The 22,301-nt window shown below is 40.1% G+C and overlaps 1 protein-coding gene across 5 annotated transcripts in view; it reads right to left on the bottom strand.

The window, feature by feature from the left end:
- Positions 1-60: 60 nt before the first annotated feature.
- The window catches only part of LOC133835895 (fibronectin type-III domain-containing protein 3A), an 85,749-nt gene continuing 63,508 nt past the window's right edge, over positions 61-22,301 (bottom strand). For 2 of the 5 annotated variants that reach the window (XM_062266067.1, XM_062266076.1), the window contains exons 4-7: positions 19,642-19,695; positions 10,626-10,795; positions 6,083-6,383; positions 61-6,022 (exon numbers count right to left, since the gene is read on the bottom strand). In XM_062266067.1, coding sequence (XP_062122051.1) covers positions 2,220-6,022; positions 6,083-6,383; positions 10,626-10,795; positions 19,642-19,695 — 4,328 coding nt within the window. In that variant the 3' untranslated portion in view covers positions 61-2,219. Of the gene's footprint in view, positions 6,023-6,082; positions 6,384-6,454; positions 6,771-10,625; positions 10,796-19,641; positions 19,696-22,301 lie in introns of those variants that run through there. The other 3 variants (XM_062266059.1, XM_062266085.1, XM_062266095.1) reach the window with 2 other exon arrangements.

Raw genomic sequence — 22,301 nt, forward strand, 5'->3', positions numbered from 1 at the left:
CAGTAGACAGAAAGCTGAAAAAGTTAAGTTAGTATAACATGAAACACACATTGGAGGGAGTTAAGGTATTTGTATATCGCATTTATTTGAAATGATTCATATATATGTATACTTTTGCAAATAAATTGTATAATTTGTTGCATTGTATGACATATGTAAGTATGTATGTATAATAAACAAATAAATCGACAAAGAGTACAGTAATTTGCTAATATATATCTGTATATATATATACGTTTATATATTGTAACCATTTACCGTTGTAAACATACATATTGTGTTTTTTTCTTTTTCTGTTTTTTTATATTTTTCTTTTTTATTTTTTTTTTGCATTTTGTTGTTCTTTTGTTTTAAATTTATTCTTTCGATTTTTCATATATAATATATATATATATGTATATATATATTAAACTATGGAAAGAAACGATTACATTAATTTATTTATTTAGAAAAATAATAATAATTGGAATATAAATCACTTTGCGTTGCATTAGGCTATAAATTTCAAATATATTCTCATCATATATATACTAAATATTTTCATCTTCTTTTGTTTTTTGTTTTCGTTTTTCTTTTTTTTGTATTTTTTGTGTAAAAAATATATTTATAAACATGCAAAAAGAAAATGTAGTATATAAGTGCTTTATATACTATATTTTCTTTTCTTAAATTGTTGTATTTTTCATGTATAGTGTGTATTTTTATAAGAGTGTGTGAGTTGTGTTTGTGTGTGTAGATTTGAGAGCCTTGTCTAGTTGGGATTGGCTATATGTGTATAGCACGCACATGGATGAGAGTCAAAAATTGACCAATAATTTTGGTTTTTCGTTTTATCATTTTTGATTTTGCATTAACATGACATTAACACCGACAACATATTCATGTAAGCTCTGGAATAATTGGTTAGTACAATTTATCGTATTTCTTTTTTTCATTATTATTACTATTTTGTTTCGTATTGCATATTATGCAGCAGCCCACGAATTGAGGCTTGCTTTTTTTCCTTTTTTCTTTCGTTTTATAATGTTTATCGTAATAAATTTGGGATAATAGTTGTTTTGGTTTTGTGAAGAATGAAAAAAGCTGGTTGCGCTGTCGGAAGAGGAAGGACGTTTATCTAGCGATTGGCAAATCGAGAGAACAATTTGTAAATTGTGTAATTTGTGTAAACATTACATACTTACATACAAATGTATTTTGGATGCAGTTGCGATTGCAGTTAAGTAGTATAGTATACTAGGAATAGAGACTAATAAATTCATACTTTTCGTTATTCGGATTTTTTGCATTTAACAAGTTTCGCAGCAATTAGCTTTTAGTAACATGCAGCGCACACACACATACATACATGCATACATATACATATATAGTACATATGCAACAAGTTATCGAGTCATCGAGTCGATAATCGATAGGCGCTTTCTTTTGGTTTTTTCTAAAAAGTTTCTCGATTATACTTAAATCGCTTTCTTCATTATTAATCGTTAATTTGTTGTTGTTATCGGTTTGTTTTGGTTTTCTTATGTACACATACATTGAGAATTAGTTGTTGTTGTTTTTGTTGTTGCACAGAATGCTATAGCACATATGGAGAGATTTGTGTGATTGTGTGTGTGTGTGTCTGTGTAAATTAATTATTATACATAGAAGCATATGTTTGTGATTCGATTAGTAACAAACAATTATATATATGTATGTATGTATACATATATAAATATATATATATAGAGATGTATATGTATATAGATTCTTTAAGTAAATAGCATATCATTTACAAAACATTTACGTGTATGCATGTGTGTATGTATGCATGCATGAATAATTCATTAATTGGTAATTGTAAATTGTTTTGATCTCGGCAAAAAGGGAACGTTCATCATTATCATTATCATCATCATCAACATCGTCATGATCCATTATAGTATTGTGTACATTTAATACAGTTCTGGCTAAAGTTGTAAAGGTATGTGTGAGTGTTCTGCTTACATATTTTTCTTGTATGTTTTCTCTTTCGTTTTGTTTAGGCAATTTACAGGTTGGTTGTTGACACGTTACGTATACGTACATACATATAATATATATAAAAATACAAATACAATGTGTAATTACTAGGCAATCGACGATCACTTATTTGAGACATCAAACATCAAGTGTGCTTCCCCTACTATTACTCTATTCTCTCTCTCCTCTCTATCTCTCTTGCTTTCTCCTTCTCTTGTCTAGCCCCAGAGCATGTGCACCAGCATGGCGACCAGGAAGGTGACAAACACAAAGGAGACCACAAAGAAGACCGCCTTCTGTTGATCCGTCAATCGCTTGCGATTGTAGTATAGTGCCGTCAGCTTAGAGATGACCCGACGCACTGCTCCGCCATGTGCCAGACTGTTGTAGCTGTAGCTGCTGCTGCTGGCGCTGCTGTTGCTGCCACTGCCATTGCCACCGTTGCCACTGCTCGCTCCTGCACCGACCGAGGCGTGCGCATAGTGTGAATGATGCATGTGCGAGTGATGCAAATGATGCTGATGATGCATGTGATGTGCGGCCACGCTATTGCCGCGCAACTGCAGTGTGGAGGATGGTGCTATGGATGCTGCTGATGCTGCGTTGCCGTTGCCATTGCCATTGCCGGTGGCCAGTTCAACGGGACACGCCTGATGCGTATGCTGATGCGGATGCTGATGATGATGGTGGTGATGATGGTGATGGTGCAGTGGATCGCCGCATGCATTGAACGTTGCACTGCCACCGCCACCAGATAGCTCATTCTGCAGGCGACTAATCGCCTGTGGATCGGCGCCAACGCCACAGCTGCCGCTGATGGCCGACGCGCTCACCGAACGCAATCCATTGATGTTGGAGCCATTGCTCGCCGACAATTTGCGACTGTTGCGCTGCTGGGCGGGCGCAGCCGCTGCATTGCCGCCATGCAAATGGTGGCAGGCCAAGGGGCTGGCCGTCAGCTCGTTGGGCACACGATAGCGCAGCGCTGTCGACGGCTGGCCGGGGAACAGCTCGCCCGATGATGTGACACGGACAGCGCACACACGAAACTGGTAACAGGTGCCCGCAGCCAGATTGTCAATGGTGAACTTGGTCTCGGGACCGCGATAGAGTTGTCGATACTCCTGATTGCTCAGCGCAATGGGCGCCACGTTGCTGTCGTTCGTGCCACGCGTCTTGGGCGACTCGAGGGCATCCAGTTCAGCGGTGACCACAGCATACTGCAACTGATACTCGACACGATCGTGGAAGCTGTTCTTCGAGTGCTGCCACTCGAGTGTCAACTGCATCGCCAGCTGTCCGGCCTGATCCATCACACAGACACTGCTGTCGGGCACGACGCGAGGTGCTTTAATATTTGCCGGCAGCGTGGCAGTGGTGGCAAAGACGTACTCCTCGGAGTAGTCACCATCGCCGGCACGATCGGTGTGCGCATAGATGCGGAATGTGTAGCTGCTGCGCTCCTGCAGCTTGTGGATCTTGCACATGCTGTTGGTGCCCGCATAGACGCTCTGGAATTGCTTGGCACGAGCCACATACATCTCCACAAAGTACTTGGTAAAGTCGACTCCGGGCGCCGATGACACCGAGTTGTTGCCGTTCCACTTGAGCTTGATGTAATTGTGTCCCGCACCGCTGCACTCCAGACGTGGCGGCGAAGGCGGCGCCGGTTGCGTTGTCAACTTGGCATAGGCACTAAAGGCTCCCGCACCGATGGCATTCACCGCCTGCACACGGAACTTGTAGCTCGTCTCGGGCGTCAGATCCACAACGGTGTAACGGGTGCAGGCATCTGGCGTGGCAATCGTACGCTCGCCATATTCAATGTTATAGCTGCAGATCTCGCTGCCATGCGTCGCCGGCTGTGTCCAGTTGAGTGTCACCTCTTGCGCGGTGAACTCGTAGCCCTGCATCTGTGGTGCACCGGGCACAGCAGCTGGTGTTGAGACGCAAACCACCTCGGTGGCTGGCCCCGAGCCGGCGGCATTGATCGCCTGCGCACGCAGATAGTAGCGTGTGTAGGGCAACAGATTGCGCAGCTCCACATTCGTCTGGGCTCCCTGGTAGCAGCCATGGAACTGTGTGCTCGATGGCTCTGCTTCGGGTTCCTCACACTGCTGACTGGCACTCTGCAAATTGTAACCGCTCACCGCGGAACCATTTGTCACCTGTGGTGGCTGCCAGCTGACGCTCAAGTGTGTGGCCGATTTCACCAGCACTTGCAGGGCTTCAGGTGCGCCGGGAGGTGCGGCGGCTGCTGTGAAGCGCATCCATTGCGACCAGTTGCCGGCGCCAATGCGATTGATGGCACGCGCTTGCACCTCATAGATGCAGCCCGGCTGCAGTTGCTGTGCCACAAAATAGTCCTGTTTGCCGCGATACACGCTCTTGGGCGTCGCCTCGTCCAGCTGACGCATTTGCGTCTCAAACTCCAGCACCGGTGCACCGCCATTGTACTCCGGCTGATTGAGGCGCAACAGCGCCGCATAAGGCGTGGGCGGTGCATCGCAATGCGGTGGAGGTGGCGCTGTGGGCGTCACCGCCTCGGTGGTCACGTTGCCAATGTCCGAGAAGGGACTCTGACCAGCAGGTCCTTCGCAGCAGGCACGCAACTGGTACGTGGTGCCCGGCTGCAGACGCTCGCACATCGCTTCCGTTTCGCTGCCCGTATAGATGCGCTCGAAATTGGCGCCCGCACTCAACTCGAGGTGATAGCGCAAGATGTCGGCGCCACCAGTGTCCGCAGGCGCCTCCCAGCGCGCCTTAAAGTGTGTGCCATGCAGCTTGCCCTTGGCATGCGGTTTGCCCGGTCGCCCAGGACGTTCCGCGGCTGTGTTGTAGCTGACCTCAGCGGACCAGGGCGAGACACCGGCATCGTTCTCGGCGCGCAATCGAAACTGATAGCTGGTGGCGCGTCGCAGCTGCAGGCAATCGTAGTGTGTGTCGCTGCCCTTGTAGCTGTTCATGTAGCCATGACCCGATTCGAGGTCCTGCAGCTGCAGCAGAAAGTCGCCATCTTGGGCGCGACGCTCCCACACCAGACGCAGCGTGCTCGTCGTGCTTGCCTGCAGCTGGGGAGCCTTGGGCGCTGTGGGCGGATTGCCCGCAGTGCTGTAGCTAATCACCGGCGAGTACAGCGACTGGCCCACCTCGTTGACGGCGGCCAGGCGAAAACTGTAAACGGTGGTCGGTTGCAGCTTGCTAATCAAATAGTGTTTGGTCTTCGTTTTGGCCAGCTCTACAAACTGCAGCGCATTGCCCCTTCCCTCGTCATACTCCAGCAGATAGTGCTGGATGAAGGCGCCATTGTAGGAGGGCGCTGTCCAGCGTAGATTGATCGAATTCTTGGTGCGCGACACCAGTTTGGGGGCAAGAGGTTGATCTGGTTCGCAGGCGGGAGTCTTGAACTCGGTGGGTTCGCTGACGCTCCCCTGGAGCTGCTTGTAGTGCACCTGCAGACGCACCAGATACTCCTGGCCCGGCTGCAGATCCTGCACAATGCACTCGTTTGCCTCGCCTCGGTAGAGACTCTTGTATTTGCACTGTTTGCCCGTGTCGCTGAGCAGCACCTCGTAGCGCAGCTCTTGCAGATCCACCAGCATGGCATCTGTGATCGCTGGCGATACCCAAATGATTTTCGCCGACCTCGAACTGACTTCGATAACATCGGGTTTCTCAATGGCCGAGATTTGTTCGACAATCGACGACTGATAGTCTTCCTCATCTTCGGCGGCCAAGCTCGAGTTGTCTTCGCCATCCTCTGAGGTGCCCACAGAGTTGCCACCGCGATTAGGAACGTGGCCATTGCGCTGCTGTTGTTGTTGTTGCTGTTGTGGAAGCTGTTGTTGTTGCTGCTGGTGCTGCAGTTGATGTTGTTGCTGCTGCTGTTGTTGCTGCGCTATACGACGTCCATTGTTGTGCATGTGCTGTGCCATTGGAATGTTGTTGTTGTTGTTGTGATGTCCATTGATGTCGTTGCGTCGTGGCGATGGTGAATGCGTGGGCGTGGACATGGCAGAGTCTAGAAAGGATTCTTTGAGTTGCAATTTGTGTTCCCCTAAAACCACAATTTGATACTCACTCAGCTCGCGCTGCTTTTCCAACTTGCGCAGCAGCTTCGTGTGCTGCCGCTGGCTGCGCTCGTCTCTGTAGTTGGGCGGCGATGGCGAGTGCGGGGAATGTAAATGCGGCTGTGATGACGTTGTTGTTCCTCCTGCCGCTCCTGTGCTGCCTGTGGACGAGGCCTGCTGCTGCTGCTGCGCTGTTGGTGGCGGCGGCGGCGCTGGCATATGATAGTGGGGTGGTCCATTGCCAGCTGGTCCTGGTCCAGGTGGGAAGCCAGGCAAGGGCGTATAGAAATGCGAAGTGCCATTGGCGCTTATCTGCAAAGCAAAATAGTATCACACTTTAGTGTCAATTCGTTAACTACACACGCTAATTAATAATGTCCCACTTTAAACACAATTTTATGGCTTGTTGTTGACGTGGTCGCTTCTTCGGTTTCCTGCGGCATTTTTCTTCCACCTCCACGTCAATAAAGTTTGAACTTTCAGAAAAGCTGAACTAATAACGACGACCGTCTGTCAACTGTTAGCTGATAACAATTGCTCCGAAAAGAGAAGCACATAAATCTTATCTTTGGCTATTTGCGCGTCGCCATTAATTTTGCCCGATTGTTATTTTTAGTTAACAATGTCCCACATCAGTTAATTAATGTGTGTCACATTTAAAATGTTCTAGTTTCTAACATTCTGTATTTTGTTTGCTGCAAATTTATATGCCACAACCTACTGCAAAAATCAAGGGTATCCGTTAACACGGGTCTTTCTGTTAAGTGGCTGTTGTGCTCAAAATGTACTGTGAAACCCGCCTATTTTAATAGTTTTAATAGTTGACATCAAATAATTTCTTTAAGCTAACTAATTGAATAATTTTGTATAATAGAAAAATAAAATTTATTTTATTGAATAATTGCAAACGTAAATGATTTGCATTTGCCTCAAATTGTGCATAAATGATTCCCAATAATTCGGTATATTTTGCCAAGCATCAACTATTTTGTTTGAGCTGGCCACACTACACACGACTTTTATGCAACAGCTGCGTAACAGTTGAGTGACTTCAATAAACGCTGCGCGCGCATTTGAATTATATTGAGCAATTTTGCGCTATGTAATTGCGAAAATTGTTTGATTATATGACAAAATGAAAAAAAAAAAGAAAAACAGCAAAAGAGAATAACCACCAATTGCATTTGTGACAAAAGTGATAGCAAAATTATCTGTATTTTTGCGCCCACATGCAACATTCACGTATTGCACAAACTGGTTCTAAAATTATGATATTATCATGTTTTATGTGGCAATTTTTGCGTCGCGTTTTTTATTTTTTTTATTTTTTTTTGCTGCTAGCCATCGAGTTGGTAAATTGCTGTCTCTGGATATGGCTGCTTTAACGGCTTTCGAACAGTCAACACCTAATTATACACAGTCATACCACCAAATAAGTTATCTAGTATTGAAGATAAAAACAAAACAAGTTTCCCCGAAAAACTTGGTTATTAAAGAACTTTGAGAGATGCCAAACTTTTTGCGTAACCTTTCGGATTAGTGGTTTTGTATGGATTAATGTTAATACGGATGACCATAACGAATGTACCACAAAAAATGGGTCAAAGTTAATGGGTTTTTGTTTGTCGGCACCAACAACGCAAAAAACCAGCAATAAGACAATGGGAAGATCGTGTATAAGGCATTGCTGAAATATTGCTAACATTTGCATTGGATGGATGGATGGGTGGATAGATGCAAGCATGCGAAAAGCAGCAACAAATGTCTTCAGCTGTCGGAGATTGTGATGCGATGGCACTTTTTGTAGGTATGTGTGTATGTATGTAGTTGTTATTTGTGTTACATAATAATGTACTAGTACTATAGCAGTACAACAAGCAGAGATTATGACCATTCAAATTAGCATACAATCAAATTTTATTCACATTTCGACACAAGTACAAGCGGAAGCTGGAATTTGCCTCATTAAATTTGTGGCTGCCACAGTCATGTTGTTAATTTAGTCAAGAAAAACTATCCACGTTGCCACCGCCACCGCCATCGCCACTTTCATTTCAGCAACAAAGCGTGACGTCGCCCCCCACTACAATCGTACATACATATTATATGTATGTATTAGGAATGCATTGGAAATGGAGCCAAGCGCAGCAGCCTTGGCGGTCTACATAAATTTTTTTATTTACTACTGGTATTTTCTCTAACCTACAAATTTTTCTTTACGATCGCACAATAAACACAGAACTTATTCCACAGCACGTTGCAAACTACCGCACGCTAGGTGGCGCCAGCGTGGCTTACGCTGTGTCGCACTAAGAGAAAAGTTCGTGTTGTTTTTTTATTTCCGCTATTAATGGTCGCGCTTGCAGCTTCCCCAATATCGTCATTTCAATTTACGCCGTGTTGAATGGTTGTTGGTAGCTAGGTATGCAGTATAAAAAGTGGTTTCTAAGTGATTGTTTGGACGAACAGATGCCCAAGAGTCACCTGTTGACCGAGTTTTCCTTCTAGCACATTTGCCATTAAATAGCTTTGGCTTAGCTTTTCTTTAAATTGGAAAAGTTGGCCACCTATTTTGCTTTGACTCTCGGTGTGCGTGCAAAACTTAACTTCTCAGTTTATTAATCCCTCGATTATAAATTTTATTTGAATGCATAAATTAGAAATGCAAAGTGGCTGCAGTTATTTTAAATGTTTCTGATTGCGATAAGTATTAGTTTTCTAACTAGTGCTTTGCACTGCATTTACGAAAAAGTTTGCTGTTTTGCATCTGCCAAATGCCTTTGTGAATTTGCATTCTTAATAGTTGAGCTGTTTCCACTTGCAGTGCTATATCGCTGCACTTAGACACACATACACTCACACACACAAGCAACACAACACAACACATCTTTGCGGCAATACAAATTAAAAGCTGCTTGGGTAAAAACCCAGAGCTCTTGTTTCCAGGAAAAACTTGAGCTGAGGCGCTTCAGCCGGATCTGTTTTGTTTGTTTGCTTGCTTGACGCTCAACTCAACTCATCTCATCTCTCAACTGAACTCAAGTCAGTTCAACTGAGCAAACGCTCAATGAATAATTGGTATATATATTTTATTTATATGCCCCTGTCCATTTCACTGGAAAATGCAATTAGCATTGTGCTTCATTGTTGCTGTCGTTGATGCTGTTGTTGCAATTTGCTCTTACTGATTGGGGGCTCAATTATCTGTCAATTTTACAGCACGCGTCCGCCCTTTCAGCCCCCTAGAGATGGCAGACAGCAATCCTCTTCAATGCAGGTAAACATCATAAGCTTACATTGCACTTTGTGCAATATTTATTTAGGTGACAAATGTCGCCAATAGTTATATATGTATGTATGTATGTTCATACCATACATGCAGATAACCTGCATTCGGTCTGTCGCCTTGGAATTAATTAATGATTTGTAAGCGCACTTTACATACATTGAGCGTTGTGCTAGTGAAAGCTTTGCAGCTATTTTTGGAATAATTGCAATTCGAGTTTAGAAACTATTATTACAAAACAAATATACAATAAAGTAGTTTGAATGTGGTTATTTAATATTTACTGGAACTGATAGTTATCATGAATATTCATTTGCTTAGTGTGAAATGAAATCAACTTAGAACTAAGCTTAGTAATTGGATTGGAAATCAATGAATATGAACTCAAGTCATTGGAAATTTGAAAATGTAGTTTAAATATAATAAAAATAAGTTCCATAATGTTGTCTATTGTTCCTATGTTCAAGTTAGGAAAGTACTTTTTATACTCGCTACCCATAGGATTAAAGAGTACTGTAACTTTGAGCCTACAGGAAATGTATGTAACATACAGAAGGAGTCATCTTCGACAGTATAAAGAATGTACAAATATTCTTGATTAGCGTCAACAGCCAGTATGAAACACGGGATCTTAGAGACTAGCGTAATTTTGAAGTTACAGCATAAAAGTACATACAGTAAAAGCTATAGTATTTAAAATGCATGAAAGTTTGGTTGCGATCGGATAAAAATCTCTTACTTATTACAGGTTTTAATTACTTACACTCACAATCTGGTACATTTTATGGTATATTTTGAATATAGTAGTATATAAATATACCTCATACATCATTTGGTACATGTTTAGTATCTTTGCAGTATATTTTAAAATGAATACCGCATTGGTTGCCTTTATTCACAATAGTTAACTACTATCTAACAGTCGTGCACTTTCGACTATAGTTTTCTTACTTGCTTTATGAAGCTTTAATCTTTAATCTTTCAAAAATAGTAATCTACGACAGTAAATCCCTTAAACTATGTATTCTCTTTAAACATTCCTTTTGTCAAATAAAATTCGTGTATGTTATTAGTACACTGCAATATTTTCGAAAAGATTTCTGCCTTGTATACCAGAATATTTATGACTAATCCCTAAGCTTGCCACAACTGCAATAGATTTCTTTTGGTTGTTGCTAAAGCAACATATTTGGTTGCTTAGATGCGGCAAACGAATAATGGACTTGTGATTGTGAATGTAGGTTTGTATTTTGCTGAGGAGTACTTACAAATGGTGCTGCATGCAGATGAGCCTGTCCGGGATGCAATTGTTGGTATTGCTGCGGCAGCACCACGTGGGTTAGTGTTCCATTCTCGTTGACGTACGGCGGCACTTGCACCGGCACCGTCATTGTCGGCGGCGGTCGATTGTGAGAAACCATTTGAACGGGTGTTGGACCTGCAAATAGTCGTAGAAGAAAGTACAAAAGAATGAATGAAGAAGCCGAGTTCACAGAATTGCTGTATATATATATAATATATATGTGAGTGTGCTCATAATACATTTTTTGGATGGCTGGAATATGCATATGCGGATGCTACAGCAGGCAGCAGAAGCAGCAGCAGCAGCAGAGCAGTAACATCAAGTCATGGCGCCAGCGAGGCGACAACGACAACGACAGCGCGACAACGATGCCATCTCTCGCACAGCTTAATACATACATCTCTGATATATATACGTATATGTGTGAGTGTTTAATAGTCATACACACACACACACACAGAGAGAAAGAGATGCATGTCTGGGTCATAATGTGTGTTGCTGCCAAGCAAAATATGGCCGTCGCTTAACTCATGTGACAGATGTTGCCAAATGTACGAGAACAGATCCAACTCCAACTCCAACTCCAGCTTTAACAGCCAACAAACTTGTCATGCATGCACTCCATTTAACAGACTCGTATACTCAACTATATATTGCTCATACGCAATTAATGATTATATCCATTCGCAAGCTATAAAGTCGAAAGGTGCCGCCAAGATCCGCTTTAAATTATGACCACTTTCCACAATATTTATTTCGCATTTACTCATATGGCATGTGTATATTAAAATACATATACAAACTTCTTTAGACTACCATAAAATATGGTGGTCAGTGTAGTTTGTTGGTTCTGGCCTTTTTTCCACTTGCCAATTGCTGCTCAATTGTCACATGTGTGTATGCACACAAACCATTCAGAGAAATACATATATGTGTATACAATATATATGCAACTAATCCAAATGTCTGCCAGCATTTTTGGCACAGATCACAGGCGGCTATCGCCATTGTTGCGGCATATTATTATGGGCTCAAGGTCTGTGTTTGTCCCTCCCATCAAACATCAAGCGCCAATCTTCTAGGCAAACTAGAGTTGAATGCGTGACACGAGAGCCAAGCACGAAATATGTGTTTTACAAGCTGAGAAATCTAAGCTAAGTAGTATATATTATATATATATATATTATATTTTCCCCCATAGTTCATGTAAATCTTTAAGATTAAGCAATTTAAAGCCAAAAAAGTGAGAATTAATTGCCAACAATTTTACTATACCATTTACTCTAAAATTACCATAAATTTTAATATTTCTTTATTCTTTTATTTGTCGCTGCATGTCAAGAGAACCAAGTAAAATTATAAAGACACTGGAGTTGTGTATAAATCCATTGAACTGTTGCCAAAAACAGTGTTAAAATTCTGACACGCGCCCATCTTTGGACGAAAGCAGTCATTTTCCTCATTTCCCTCGCATGTTTGTGTGTGTGTGTGCTGAAACTGCAACATTGTGGCATGTCATTGCCTCAGTATAAAAGTCAGCAATGCCAAGAAGAAACTAAGCTTTTATGCAATGGCAAACAAAAAAGAAGAAAGAGAGAGATAGAGAGAGAGAGAGAAAAGAAAAGCAGCTGAAGACAAGAAGAAAGAAAACTGTCGGCCTCAATGCGCAGCAGCTCTTCCCATTTTGTCCCCTTCTTCTCACTCCCATTCCCGTTCCCATTCCCATTCTTATTCCCATTCCACATTCCCATTTCGCATTTCACATTCCAAACTCCCATTCATGTGGCCATTCCAAGTCTCACTCCCATTTATTCACAGTGGTATACTAAGTACTTGCGAAGAGAGCAAAAAAAAAAAAAAAAAGCGCTCCATTGATTTGTGGATTTCTATCATTGTTCAATTTGCGGATTTGTGGATGCAACTGCGACAAGTTAAAGCCAAAAGCTGCGGTTGCCGCAAACACACAACGATATTGTTAGCACACATCTTCTTAGCAGATGTCTAGCCAAGATTACTTTTCGATTCTATTCACTTTTCGGTTTTCGGTGTTCGGTTTAAGCAAAAGGTCAAAGAATTCTCTCTTCTATTGTATTTGAAATCTGCAGTTGTTGACGTTTGTCTAATTTAATAAGTTTTTCTCTTTCATACTATATGTCAACAGTGTGATTTATATATTCTACAAAGTACTACAAGTAGTGGGTAATTTCTTGATAAATTGCAGAGAAACGCTATTGCATTGCCAAGCTCTGCTCTTTGTCTTTGAACAACTATTCATTTCATTTATGTTTAACTCAAGGCATTTGTAGATTTATCAGCAATAAAATAAAATACAATTTTATCTTAATGTTTTTCAAGGCTTTTGCATAAAATGAATATTTTATTTATTCGAAAAATAATTAAAAATTGAACAAGCTTTTGGGAATTTCGAAATTTACAAAAGTTGAGTTCATCAGCCACTTAATTTATTTATATGCTTTCGGGCATACAAATTAATATTTGATAGGCGCACAAAATTGTACACAAAAGCAAATTTGTTTCTAGATATGATTGATTATTATATTTACACATGTACTTTAGAATTTGTATTATATTTTTTTGTACATTCACTTAAAAAAAAACTGCTTTTTCACTCTCAATGACACTTGAATGAAATGTTTTAACTGCACTTAAAACAAGTTAAACTTAATGTGAATGTTTAAGTATTGTTTTGTTGTCGAAAATACCCGAAAAAGTGTTAATAACTTTACCCAACATTTGATAAGCTTAGAGAGCGTTGCGAGATCGCGTTTCCAGTCAGACCGACTGTCGGCACAAGTTTGACTAACTTAGTTGCGGACTAAGTACATGTAATGTTGCTGGCTGAGCTGAGTAGGTGGGAAAGTGGGGGATTGGGGGGAGTTAAGGGGGTCGGGGTGGTGGTGGTGCATAGTGCATAGTCTAATCAGGCATAAAATGCAGGCGTGCTTAGCCAGCCATGCGTCGCCATGTTACCTGCACTTAGGTGTAAAAAATGTTGGCTTAGTGCGCTGACGCATAACATGCCAAAGTGCAGGCGGCGATAGTTGATAACAACAACAACAACAACTGTGCATAAATATTCACTTTCGCATTTCTCATTTGCATTTCACATTTGGCATTTAATCAGCCAGCCAGCCAGCCAGCTAGGGAACGAAGTGTCTGGCCAGAAATGGACACCAAAGAGCTGCTCGCAACTTTGCCAAGTGTTGAAAGACAGCAATTAGTTAAGCGTTGCGAATTGGGGATTGAAAAAGAGAGAGTGTCGAGCGGGGGAGAGAGAGAGTGCTGTGGTAGAGCTTATCACTTGGCCAGACAGTTAAATGTCTGCAGCACAGGGTAGAAGACAAAACTCCCGCTGTTGCTGTCGCTGTCTGCACTTAAACTCAAACTTAATTAATGCTAAACAGCTTAAGGCGCACCCCAAAAACCCAACTACTATCCCACCTTTGAGCTTCCCCTCTTTCCGCTTCCCTCTGCAACTTGATTCTCTTTTCATTGAAATCGCTTCGCTTCGCTCGCTTTCTGATCATCTTCCATTTAATTTTGAGCAACTTTGCCGCAGGTCTTTGCCATATTTTCTACACTGTCTAATTGCGTGTTGTTATTGCTTTCGGCTGTCATTATTATTACCATTTATTGTTGTTGTTATTACTCTTTTTGTGTGTGTGTGTGTTGTGTTGTGTATTGTTATTTAAGCATTGTTGTTAGACTGCGACGACCTTTCAATTACTCAGCCACATTGTCGCAGACTGTCATGCAGTCTGCTGCTTTACAAGGTCACACCTTGGCTACAGGCCACGCCTCAATAAGCGTCAGCAAACTAGACGACACTCAAATACACTTTAAATACAGTTTAGAGTATTTGCTAGTCGTTGTTTTGGGTAGCTAGCTCATTAAAGTTGCAAGTTCTTCAAAGCTTACTTGAATTATTCATTTTCTTTTGGTGCCGCGCGACAAAATGTTGGTAGAAAAAAAATGAAGTCTGCGTTCCCATTTATTTTCCCTCTAATCCGCCGTCGCAATGCTCATAAATTTTTTAGCACATGCACAAGATTGCCAATGTATTGGCGACGGGGATGCCAAGGAGAGGAGGCGAGTGGCTAGCTCAATTAGTTGCTATCACGGCGACTAAAACAACATTAAAACGCTGACAGCTCCGACTAGCAGTTACCCTGACTGTATAACTATGAGCGAGCAGCTTCCGGCTTCTTTACAGATAATACGAACATGATAAGTTTCATGATTTATTACCCTATTATAAGTGGAATTTTTGACTAGCTATATATGCGTTAGACTACAACTATATAGCTGAAGCTAGTATTAGTATTTATTCCCATCAATAACATTATGGTGTGCATATGGTTTTGGTAGTAAATCAAATTAAATTTTAATTATCCAAAAATCATAAATACCATAAATATGTTGCATATTAAGTATACGACTTTGTTGCTTAGTAAATTAACGTTTTTGTAGCAAAGACTTGATGAAAGCAGTGCTCTGAATATTAAGTATGCGTTCGTTGGGAAAACATCGCTTACTTTTAAAGTGAGCAAGATTCATCACTAAAAATATTAAGTATACGCCCCATTTTGCTTGGCAAAGTGTAGCACAAAGTGAGTATGCCCAAGAATTGATATTGATACGCAGCAGCTCGGCGCACAAAAGAACTTGCTGATAGCAAAGAGTAAAATATTTGTTTCCTAAACTGTTGGCTGCTTAAATACGAAATATATACAAATACACACACAGAGGCAGGCCGAGATAGAAACACACACACACATACTCTGATACAGAGATAATGCACACTCACACACAGACACACACACACACATAAGTGAGGGAGATAAGAGTGTGGGACGAAGGAGGGAGCCCGAAAAACACGTGTGCGATGTGGCGACACTGCGCCATTTTGAGGCAGAAGATTTATAGGGCCGCAGCAGTACGTCGCTGTCGCTGTCGCCGTCGACATCGTTAAGGATACTTCAAGGACAAACGAAAAGGACACACAGCGAGAGGAAAAACAGCAAAACAGCTAGTAAACTCGACTACTCTCTCGAGCAAAGCAAAGCAAAGCGAAGCGAAGCGACCCAACTCGACCCAGCTCGACCCAAAAACGAGGCCAAGTAAAACAACAACAGACGCCGCGCAGACATAGACATAGACAAATAAAATGCCGACAATAGCAACAACAGATAACAACAACAACTTCGGCGATATATATGTACGAATGTTGTACAATATAGCGAAACAACAGCGATGTGTATGTATGTGTGTGTGTGTGTGCTACGTGCAACGAGAGCGTGTTAGACAAGCGTGCAAATTCCAAATTCAACAATTTGCACCTGTCACTGTTGCTGCGAAGCTGCTCAATCCGAATCCCACAACCCACAACTCAAACCCAAACCCAAATCGAAAGCCAAAGACCAAAGGCCAAACCCAAATCACCATTATATCCACCCAGTTTTCACACTGTTCAAATTCCAAATTCCATGTCGAACTTTCGGACAAGTGTGCTCAATATTTTGGCAGCCGCTGTACGTGTGACCCCCAAGAGGTGTAAAAGGTGTTGGCTCTGCACTTTTGGGGTCAGTTTCGAGTATTTACAGTTTTGCAAACACCCTTTTCTCAGATTGAGACTGAGAATTCTCTCACACACACAATCTATGACGCTCTCTCTCTCTCTGTTGGGTCTTTGTTTCGCCCGCATCGCTAATTTGTGTGCCACGCTCTAGATTTGAGAACATTAATCAAATCAACTTAATTAATCATTTTGGGCGGCTCAACTGCGTTGCAGACTTTGATGACGGCCAAGACGCCTACTGCCTCTAGTTTTTTTTTTGGTGTATTTTCTAGCCACTTTTTAAGTACATATATTAACAGTCACTATTATTATTATTATCGTGTCACAAAACACTTTAGTCCTCATTTTTCAACCTTTAACTACTGGCAAGTCCTTAGATAAATAAACAAATACGAGTATATTGACAGTTGTTATTCTTTCTCAAGTCTTTTGTCAGTTCATTAGTGGCATTTTATTTTCACTGGAAATTTCTAGCGAAAGTTGACCGTCTGTTGACCTATTGCGCAGCAAAATAAAATTGTAAGTAAAAATTTGCCTAATCAACATGCATATCATTCTCATTATTAAGCTCTGGCCTTTGTGTACTCGTAGTCGTCGTCTACCCTTGTCGAGGGCATTTAAATATTTTGGTATATATTGGTACAGTAACGAAGCAGCTTTGAGCAGTTGAAGAGCTGCAGCTTGAAATTTTTGTTTGAAACTAAAATGTTACTCGAATGAAATACAACTTTTATTTGCCAAAGTTTTGAGAATATCTACTAAAAGTCTTTTTTTTTGGGGTAATTGGACTTTGCGAATACTAGTTCTTTTTTTTATTTAAATTAATTAAAAGCTACATTTAAGAGGAAATATGAAACTACAAATTTGTGCATAATTTGTTGGTAAATAAAGTTTAAAAAAAAAACTAAATAAGATTTAATAAGATACTAAAAGTTTGTGCATAATTTATGTTTTGATTTAGATTGAGTAAGCAAATATGGTACAAGTTTGTGCCTAATTTGTAGTTAAATATTCTTGAAAACAAATTAATGGTAAATTGAAAAGTTGATTTAAAACTCAATTTAATAAACCTTTATCTTTGTTGTAAAATATTCTGATTGATAGTAATAAAGTCAAATGAAATATTAACAAGATTTAATAGGCAACTTAATGTGTTGCAAAGTATTATTTTTGATACCAAGAAATATAATTTAAAAATGCAGAAGATTAAAACAATTACTTGTGATGTTTTTTGCTTCCTATTAAATCGTATGATTCATGAGCTGAATTCTAACTAAATCGGTCAGTTAGTCAGTGAGCTTTACATAGCGAGCAAAATTCAAGATAATACTAAGTTAAACTGATTAAAGTAATGCGCACTTGCACCACATCAGATACACACACATGGATATATGTACATATATATACATACATATATAGTAGAGCTATAGTGCAGCATCTAATTGATGGATCGTTTATAGGGTATATGCGATGCGATGAGTGTGCTTTGTGTTGGAATTCAGCGCCAAATCTCATCTTACAATGGAATGCGGCGACAATGCTCGACCGTAAGTGTATGTGTATGCGAGTGTGTGTGTGGGCGTCAACGTGGGGCATTGTCAGTCAATGGTTCACTTAACGACACTTAAGGAACGCATGCAACAAATTGCAGCGCAGCAGCATCGACTCACAGATGAGTTACTCACTGAATTACTGCCCCATCTCCCTCTCTTTCTCTCTTTGTGTGTGTGTGTGTGTGTGGGAAGTGGAAGTGTATAACTTTTGTCGAGTGTCGTCTCCAATTAGAACATTGGGGCCAGCGTAAACTTTCAAATTAACCTAGTCGAGAGTCGACAGTCAAATTGAATCGAGTTCACTTGCTAATCAGAGAGTTAAAGTTGTTGTTCGCAGTTATTTTGTTGCTTTTGCATAAACCGCAAAACAGCACGAAAAAGATAGATACATATAAAACATACACATTCACACACACACACATATAGATATGCATGCATTGAATTTGTCATGGCCATTAAAGAAGGCATCGAGTTGGTCTAAAGCGTCATCTGACCCAAATACCTGACTGCCGCCTAACGTGGCAACGGTAAATGCCAAATGGCCAACTTCTCCAAAGACTCTCTGCCAACTTTGCCAACTGACTTCGCTAGCTGACTTCTATTTCTTCTTCGTCTTTGTCTTCGACTTCTCCAGTGCAGTCTTTTTGCAGTTAACCGAATTCTGTCTGCGTTGTGTGGCGACTTTGTTACTTGACTGATTTCGCTTGCGTGCAGCACTTTCTTTCTGGCCGCACAGATAGATACCCTCTATACCCCAAACACACACACACACTCACACTCAAACGCATGCTAACATTTAGTTGTAATTACAGGCCAGATATTGACTATGAACACTAGATGGCGCCAACTTGGCTTTAACCGTTCCGCACTGCGTGGCAAACAACGCGTTCGCTCGCATTCATTTTGTGCTTATCTGTCGATCGTAAAACAATTTGCAGAATGGCTTAGGCTACATAATAAGAATTCTTATTAAAATTCTTAAAATTAGAAAACCTGAAGCGTACTCTGATAAATATTTACTTGGGTTATAATGATATAAATAATGTAAAAGAAAATCGTTTGAAGTCAAGCGAAGTATCGTAATAATTCAAGAAATAATTCTCTTAAAAAGTTTTGACTTTGCTCTTTTAATTTTAAACCACAAGCAATAAAGTCTTGCAGGGTATTTCGGCAGTCCATTATGAAACCACTTTGGCACTTGTTTAATTAAATCGAATTGAATTTAAATGAATTGAGTATGTCCATTCGGTCAGACATTTAAGCAGCCACAGAAACAATGAAGCACACAAGAACACAACGAAGAAAAACTTGAAACTCTTTGCATGTGACTTGCTTCTTTTTTTTTGTGCAATTCGCACTTTGCGAAAATCACAAGGGCGTGGCAACCAAGTGGTCAACACCAACAGCAAGCAGCGTCCAAAAGTTGTCGTCGAGTTGTCGCCAACGAGATTTGGCACTTTTGATTGTTTCTTGGGGCGGTCAGGCAACAAGTGCAAAAGTCTCTTTGGCGAAATTTCATTTGCAGTTACCATTTAGATGCAGCTAAAAGTGGCTCTGACAAGATGTCAAGTGGTGACATCATCTCGACTTATGCTTGATCAGAGCTGGCAATGCCCTCGTCATAAAAAGTTAAAGTTTAAGAACTTATACTTGCAGAACTTATCAAATAAAAAAAAACCAAATAGAAGGAAATAAAAAGTTGAAAAGCTTGTCGCTTGTCTGTCTTGACCTTGTCAACGCCCATCGCAATTACGGATACTTTGCATTGCAGTGCAGAAAAGTTTAGCTGCTGCAGCTGTCGTTAATTGAAAATTGTCATTTGCACTTACGCTGGCAGCCACAGGGCGTATGCGCAATGTTAAACATCTTTGCTTGTGTCTTACCTGCAAGGAAAAGAGAGAGAGAGAAATCAAATTAGCAAAATGTATTTAAACACACACACTTTAAGGCTTATTACTAGCAATAAAAACAAACTGTGTTTCCAAATGCGTTTTAATAATTAAATCAATTTGAATACAAATTAATCTTTCATGCAGAATCTGTAATTTTTCACCGAAATTTGTTTTCTGATTTCACGCTCATGTCAAAATCAACTGAAGCACGCTCCAATGAAATGTGATTGACTGACCAATACCCTGTTTTCGCCTTAGTTAATATATTTCTATGCCTGCCACATGGGGTATCATCCAGCTGCACAGTTTCTCTCACTTCATGCTTCTGGGGAAGAGCGTGTGGATGTGCTATTTGATTTCGAAATTTCGCCAAAATTTGCTAATTTGTTTAGTTAGCTTTATAAACAATTCGCGTGTATACTTATGCTTTGCATGTGTGCCAAATGAAACATCGCAATTCTCAGGAAAAACGCACACAGAAGAACACTGTTAGATCTTGTTCGAGATGAGTTTATAAATTCTAGAAGCGAAGCATCAAAAACCGCAGGCGACACATTTAGTGAATAACATTTTGCTTTTGGGTTCTTTTGAACAGCATATGGATTTATATGCTATTATTAACACTATGCGTATTACTAGTATTATTATTATTATTATTACTAGTAATATTATTATTGGTATGACCCGACCCGGAGTACTTTATGTGGCTTTTTATTATACGACTGCTGCGGGTCTAAGGGGCGTGGCAAACAATGTCTATAAACTCAACTGCGCCGAGTGTGCCTGAGTGTATCAGAGTGTGTGTGTCTCGCCTTTGGCTGATTGTTGTGCCGAAGTGAGTGTCTTCACTCAGTTTTGTCAGGCGACCCACATCGCAATCATTTTTACGAGCCAAACACACACACACACACATGACAAACGGGGTACTCGTTGTTAATGCATGCGAAATAAAACACGATGTAACGATGTTTCCACGATTTGAATAGTCTGCCGAAGGTTGCCTTTGATTACATATATTGTGGTCGCTGTTTTCGCTTTCCTAGCATACCCTGTAACTTGTAAAAGGAAGAAGTCTATTCCATTGGCAAAAATATAAAATGGGAAATTCAAATGAAATTTAAATTTAATAACACGGAAGCATTGTCTAAGTCATTCAATAGAACTAAATGTCAAATGATTGAAGGCCTTTTAGAAATCATATACATTTAATATATCATTTTATCACTAAGCGAATAAAATAAAAAAGCTCAATCTCAAATGAAAATATTATAGCCTAAGCAAACATAATAATAAAACTAAATTTCAAATGAAAATATTAAAGCTTAAAATTCATTAATATGAAGTTGAAGGTCTTTAGAATTAATATAGATTTTATATTTTATCACAAAGCTAATACATTAAAAAATACTAATAATTTATCTACTACTATATTTGGATATTTATTAATTTCATATATTACATTGTCTTCATGTTAACTACTTAATTTTGACATCACAATTCAATATGCAATGTCCCAGAGTATTTTGCAGTCGTTCTTCCTTTATTCAACTGTCACACCCCAATGTCTAGACACATTTAATCATGTATGTCAATTTTAATGTATACAGCATGTCCGCCGGTCGAGCACACTCAATTCAAGAACACAGGCATTCTGCTGCTATTACTTACGCAAATCAACACTTGAACAGATTTTTTACAATCAGAGTAAAGCAAACAGAATTACGAGCTAGAATTAGTCTTTTAGTTTTATGCGATGCACGTGCTGTGAACTCAACTCAAGAGTGGGCACAACACAAACTAAAGTGGAGTTAGCTTAGCGACAAGATAAATCGCATACATAAAAGCAAAATGTCTTAATATATTTATGTATGCAGATATCAAATTTCAAGGGGGATATCAAGGCTTTGATTGATGAATGGCACTGGAACAATAACTTTTAGCACGCTTACAATCAACTCCCCAAAGAGTACGCTTAGTTTACTATTAAGAAAGAAAAAAATACAAATATTAATGAGCAGCAACAGGAACTGCAGTTAAGCACCATTAATTTAATTTATGAGTTTAATCAAATTCACACTAAAATTACAAATCAAAATAAAATTTATTAGATTAATCAAATGAAAAGCGAATTGTTTGCATTTGAATTTCCAAATATACATACATATATATTTTTTTTGGCTGACAATTGAATGACTGCGAATGGAATTGAGAGCCATAACGGGTAAGGGAATGGCAGCTCCAACAATAACACTAGCCAAATTCAAGTATATACGCTATATGTATATGTATGTGTGTGTATGTTTGTATAGTAAATGATGGCACCAGCTAGCTATGGATGCCGATATATACAATACCCAAATATATATACAGACAATATTTCCTTATGTATTTTTGTTAATAAATGAATCTGCCCAAAAAAAAACCAGCGAGAAAAAAGACGAAACAAAAGCTAAAAGAGACAAAAGTAAGCAGCGAGAATGAAAAATAAACAAGCAAGTGCGACGCTAAAAAGCGAGTGTGCTCGACACTCAAACACTGCGTAGGGAATTATTTGCTGCAGTGTGTTAATTCTTTGTAATATATGCATCACTTTTATT

The sequence above is a fragment of the Drosophila sulfurigaster genome, chromosome 2L, assembly GCF_023558435.1.
Source record: "Drosophila sulfurigaster albostrigata strain 15112-1811.04 chromosome 2L, ASM2355843v2, whole genome shotgun sequence".
In the NCBI taxonomy this organism is placed as follows: Eukaryota; Metazoa; Arthropoda; class Insecta; order Diptera; family Drosophilidae; genus Drosophila; species Drosophila sulfurigaster.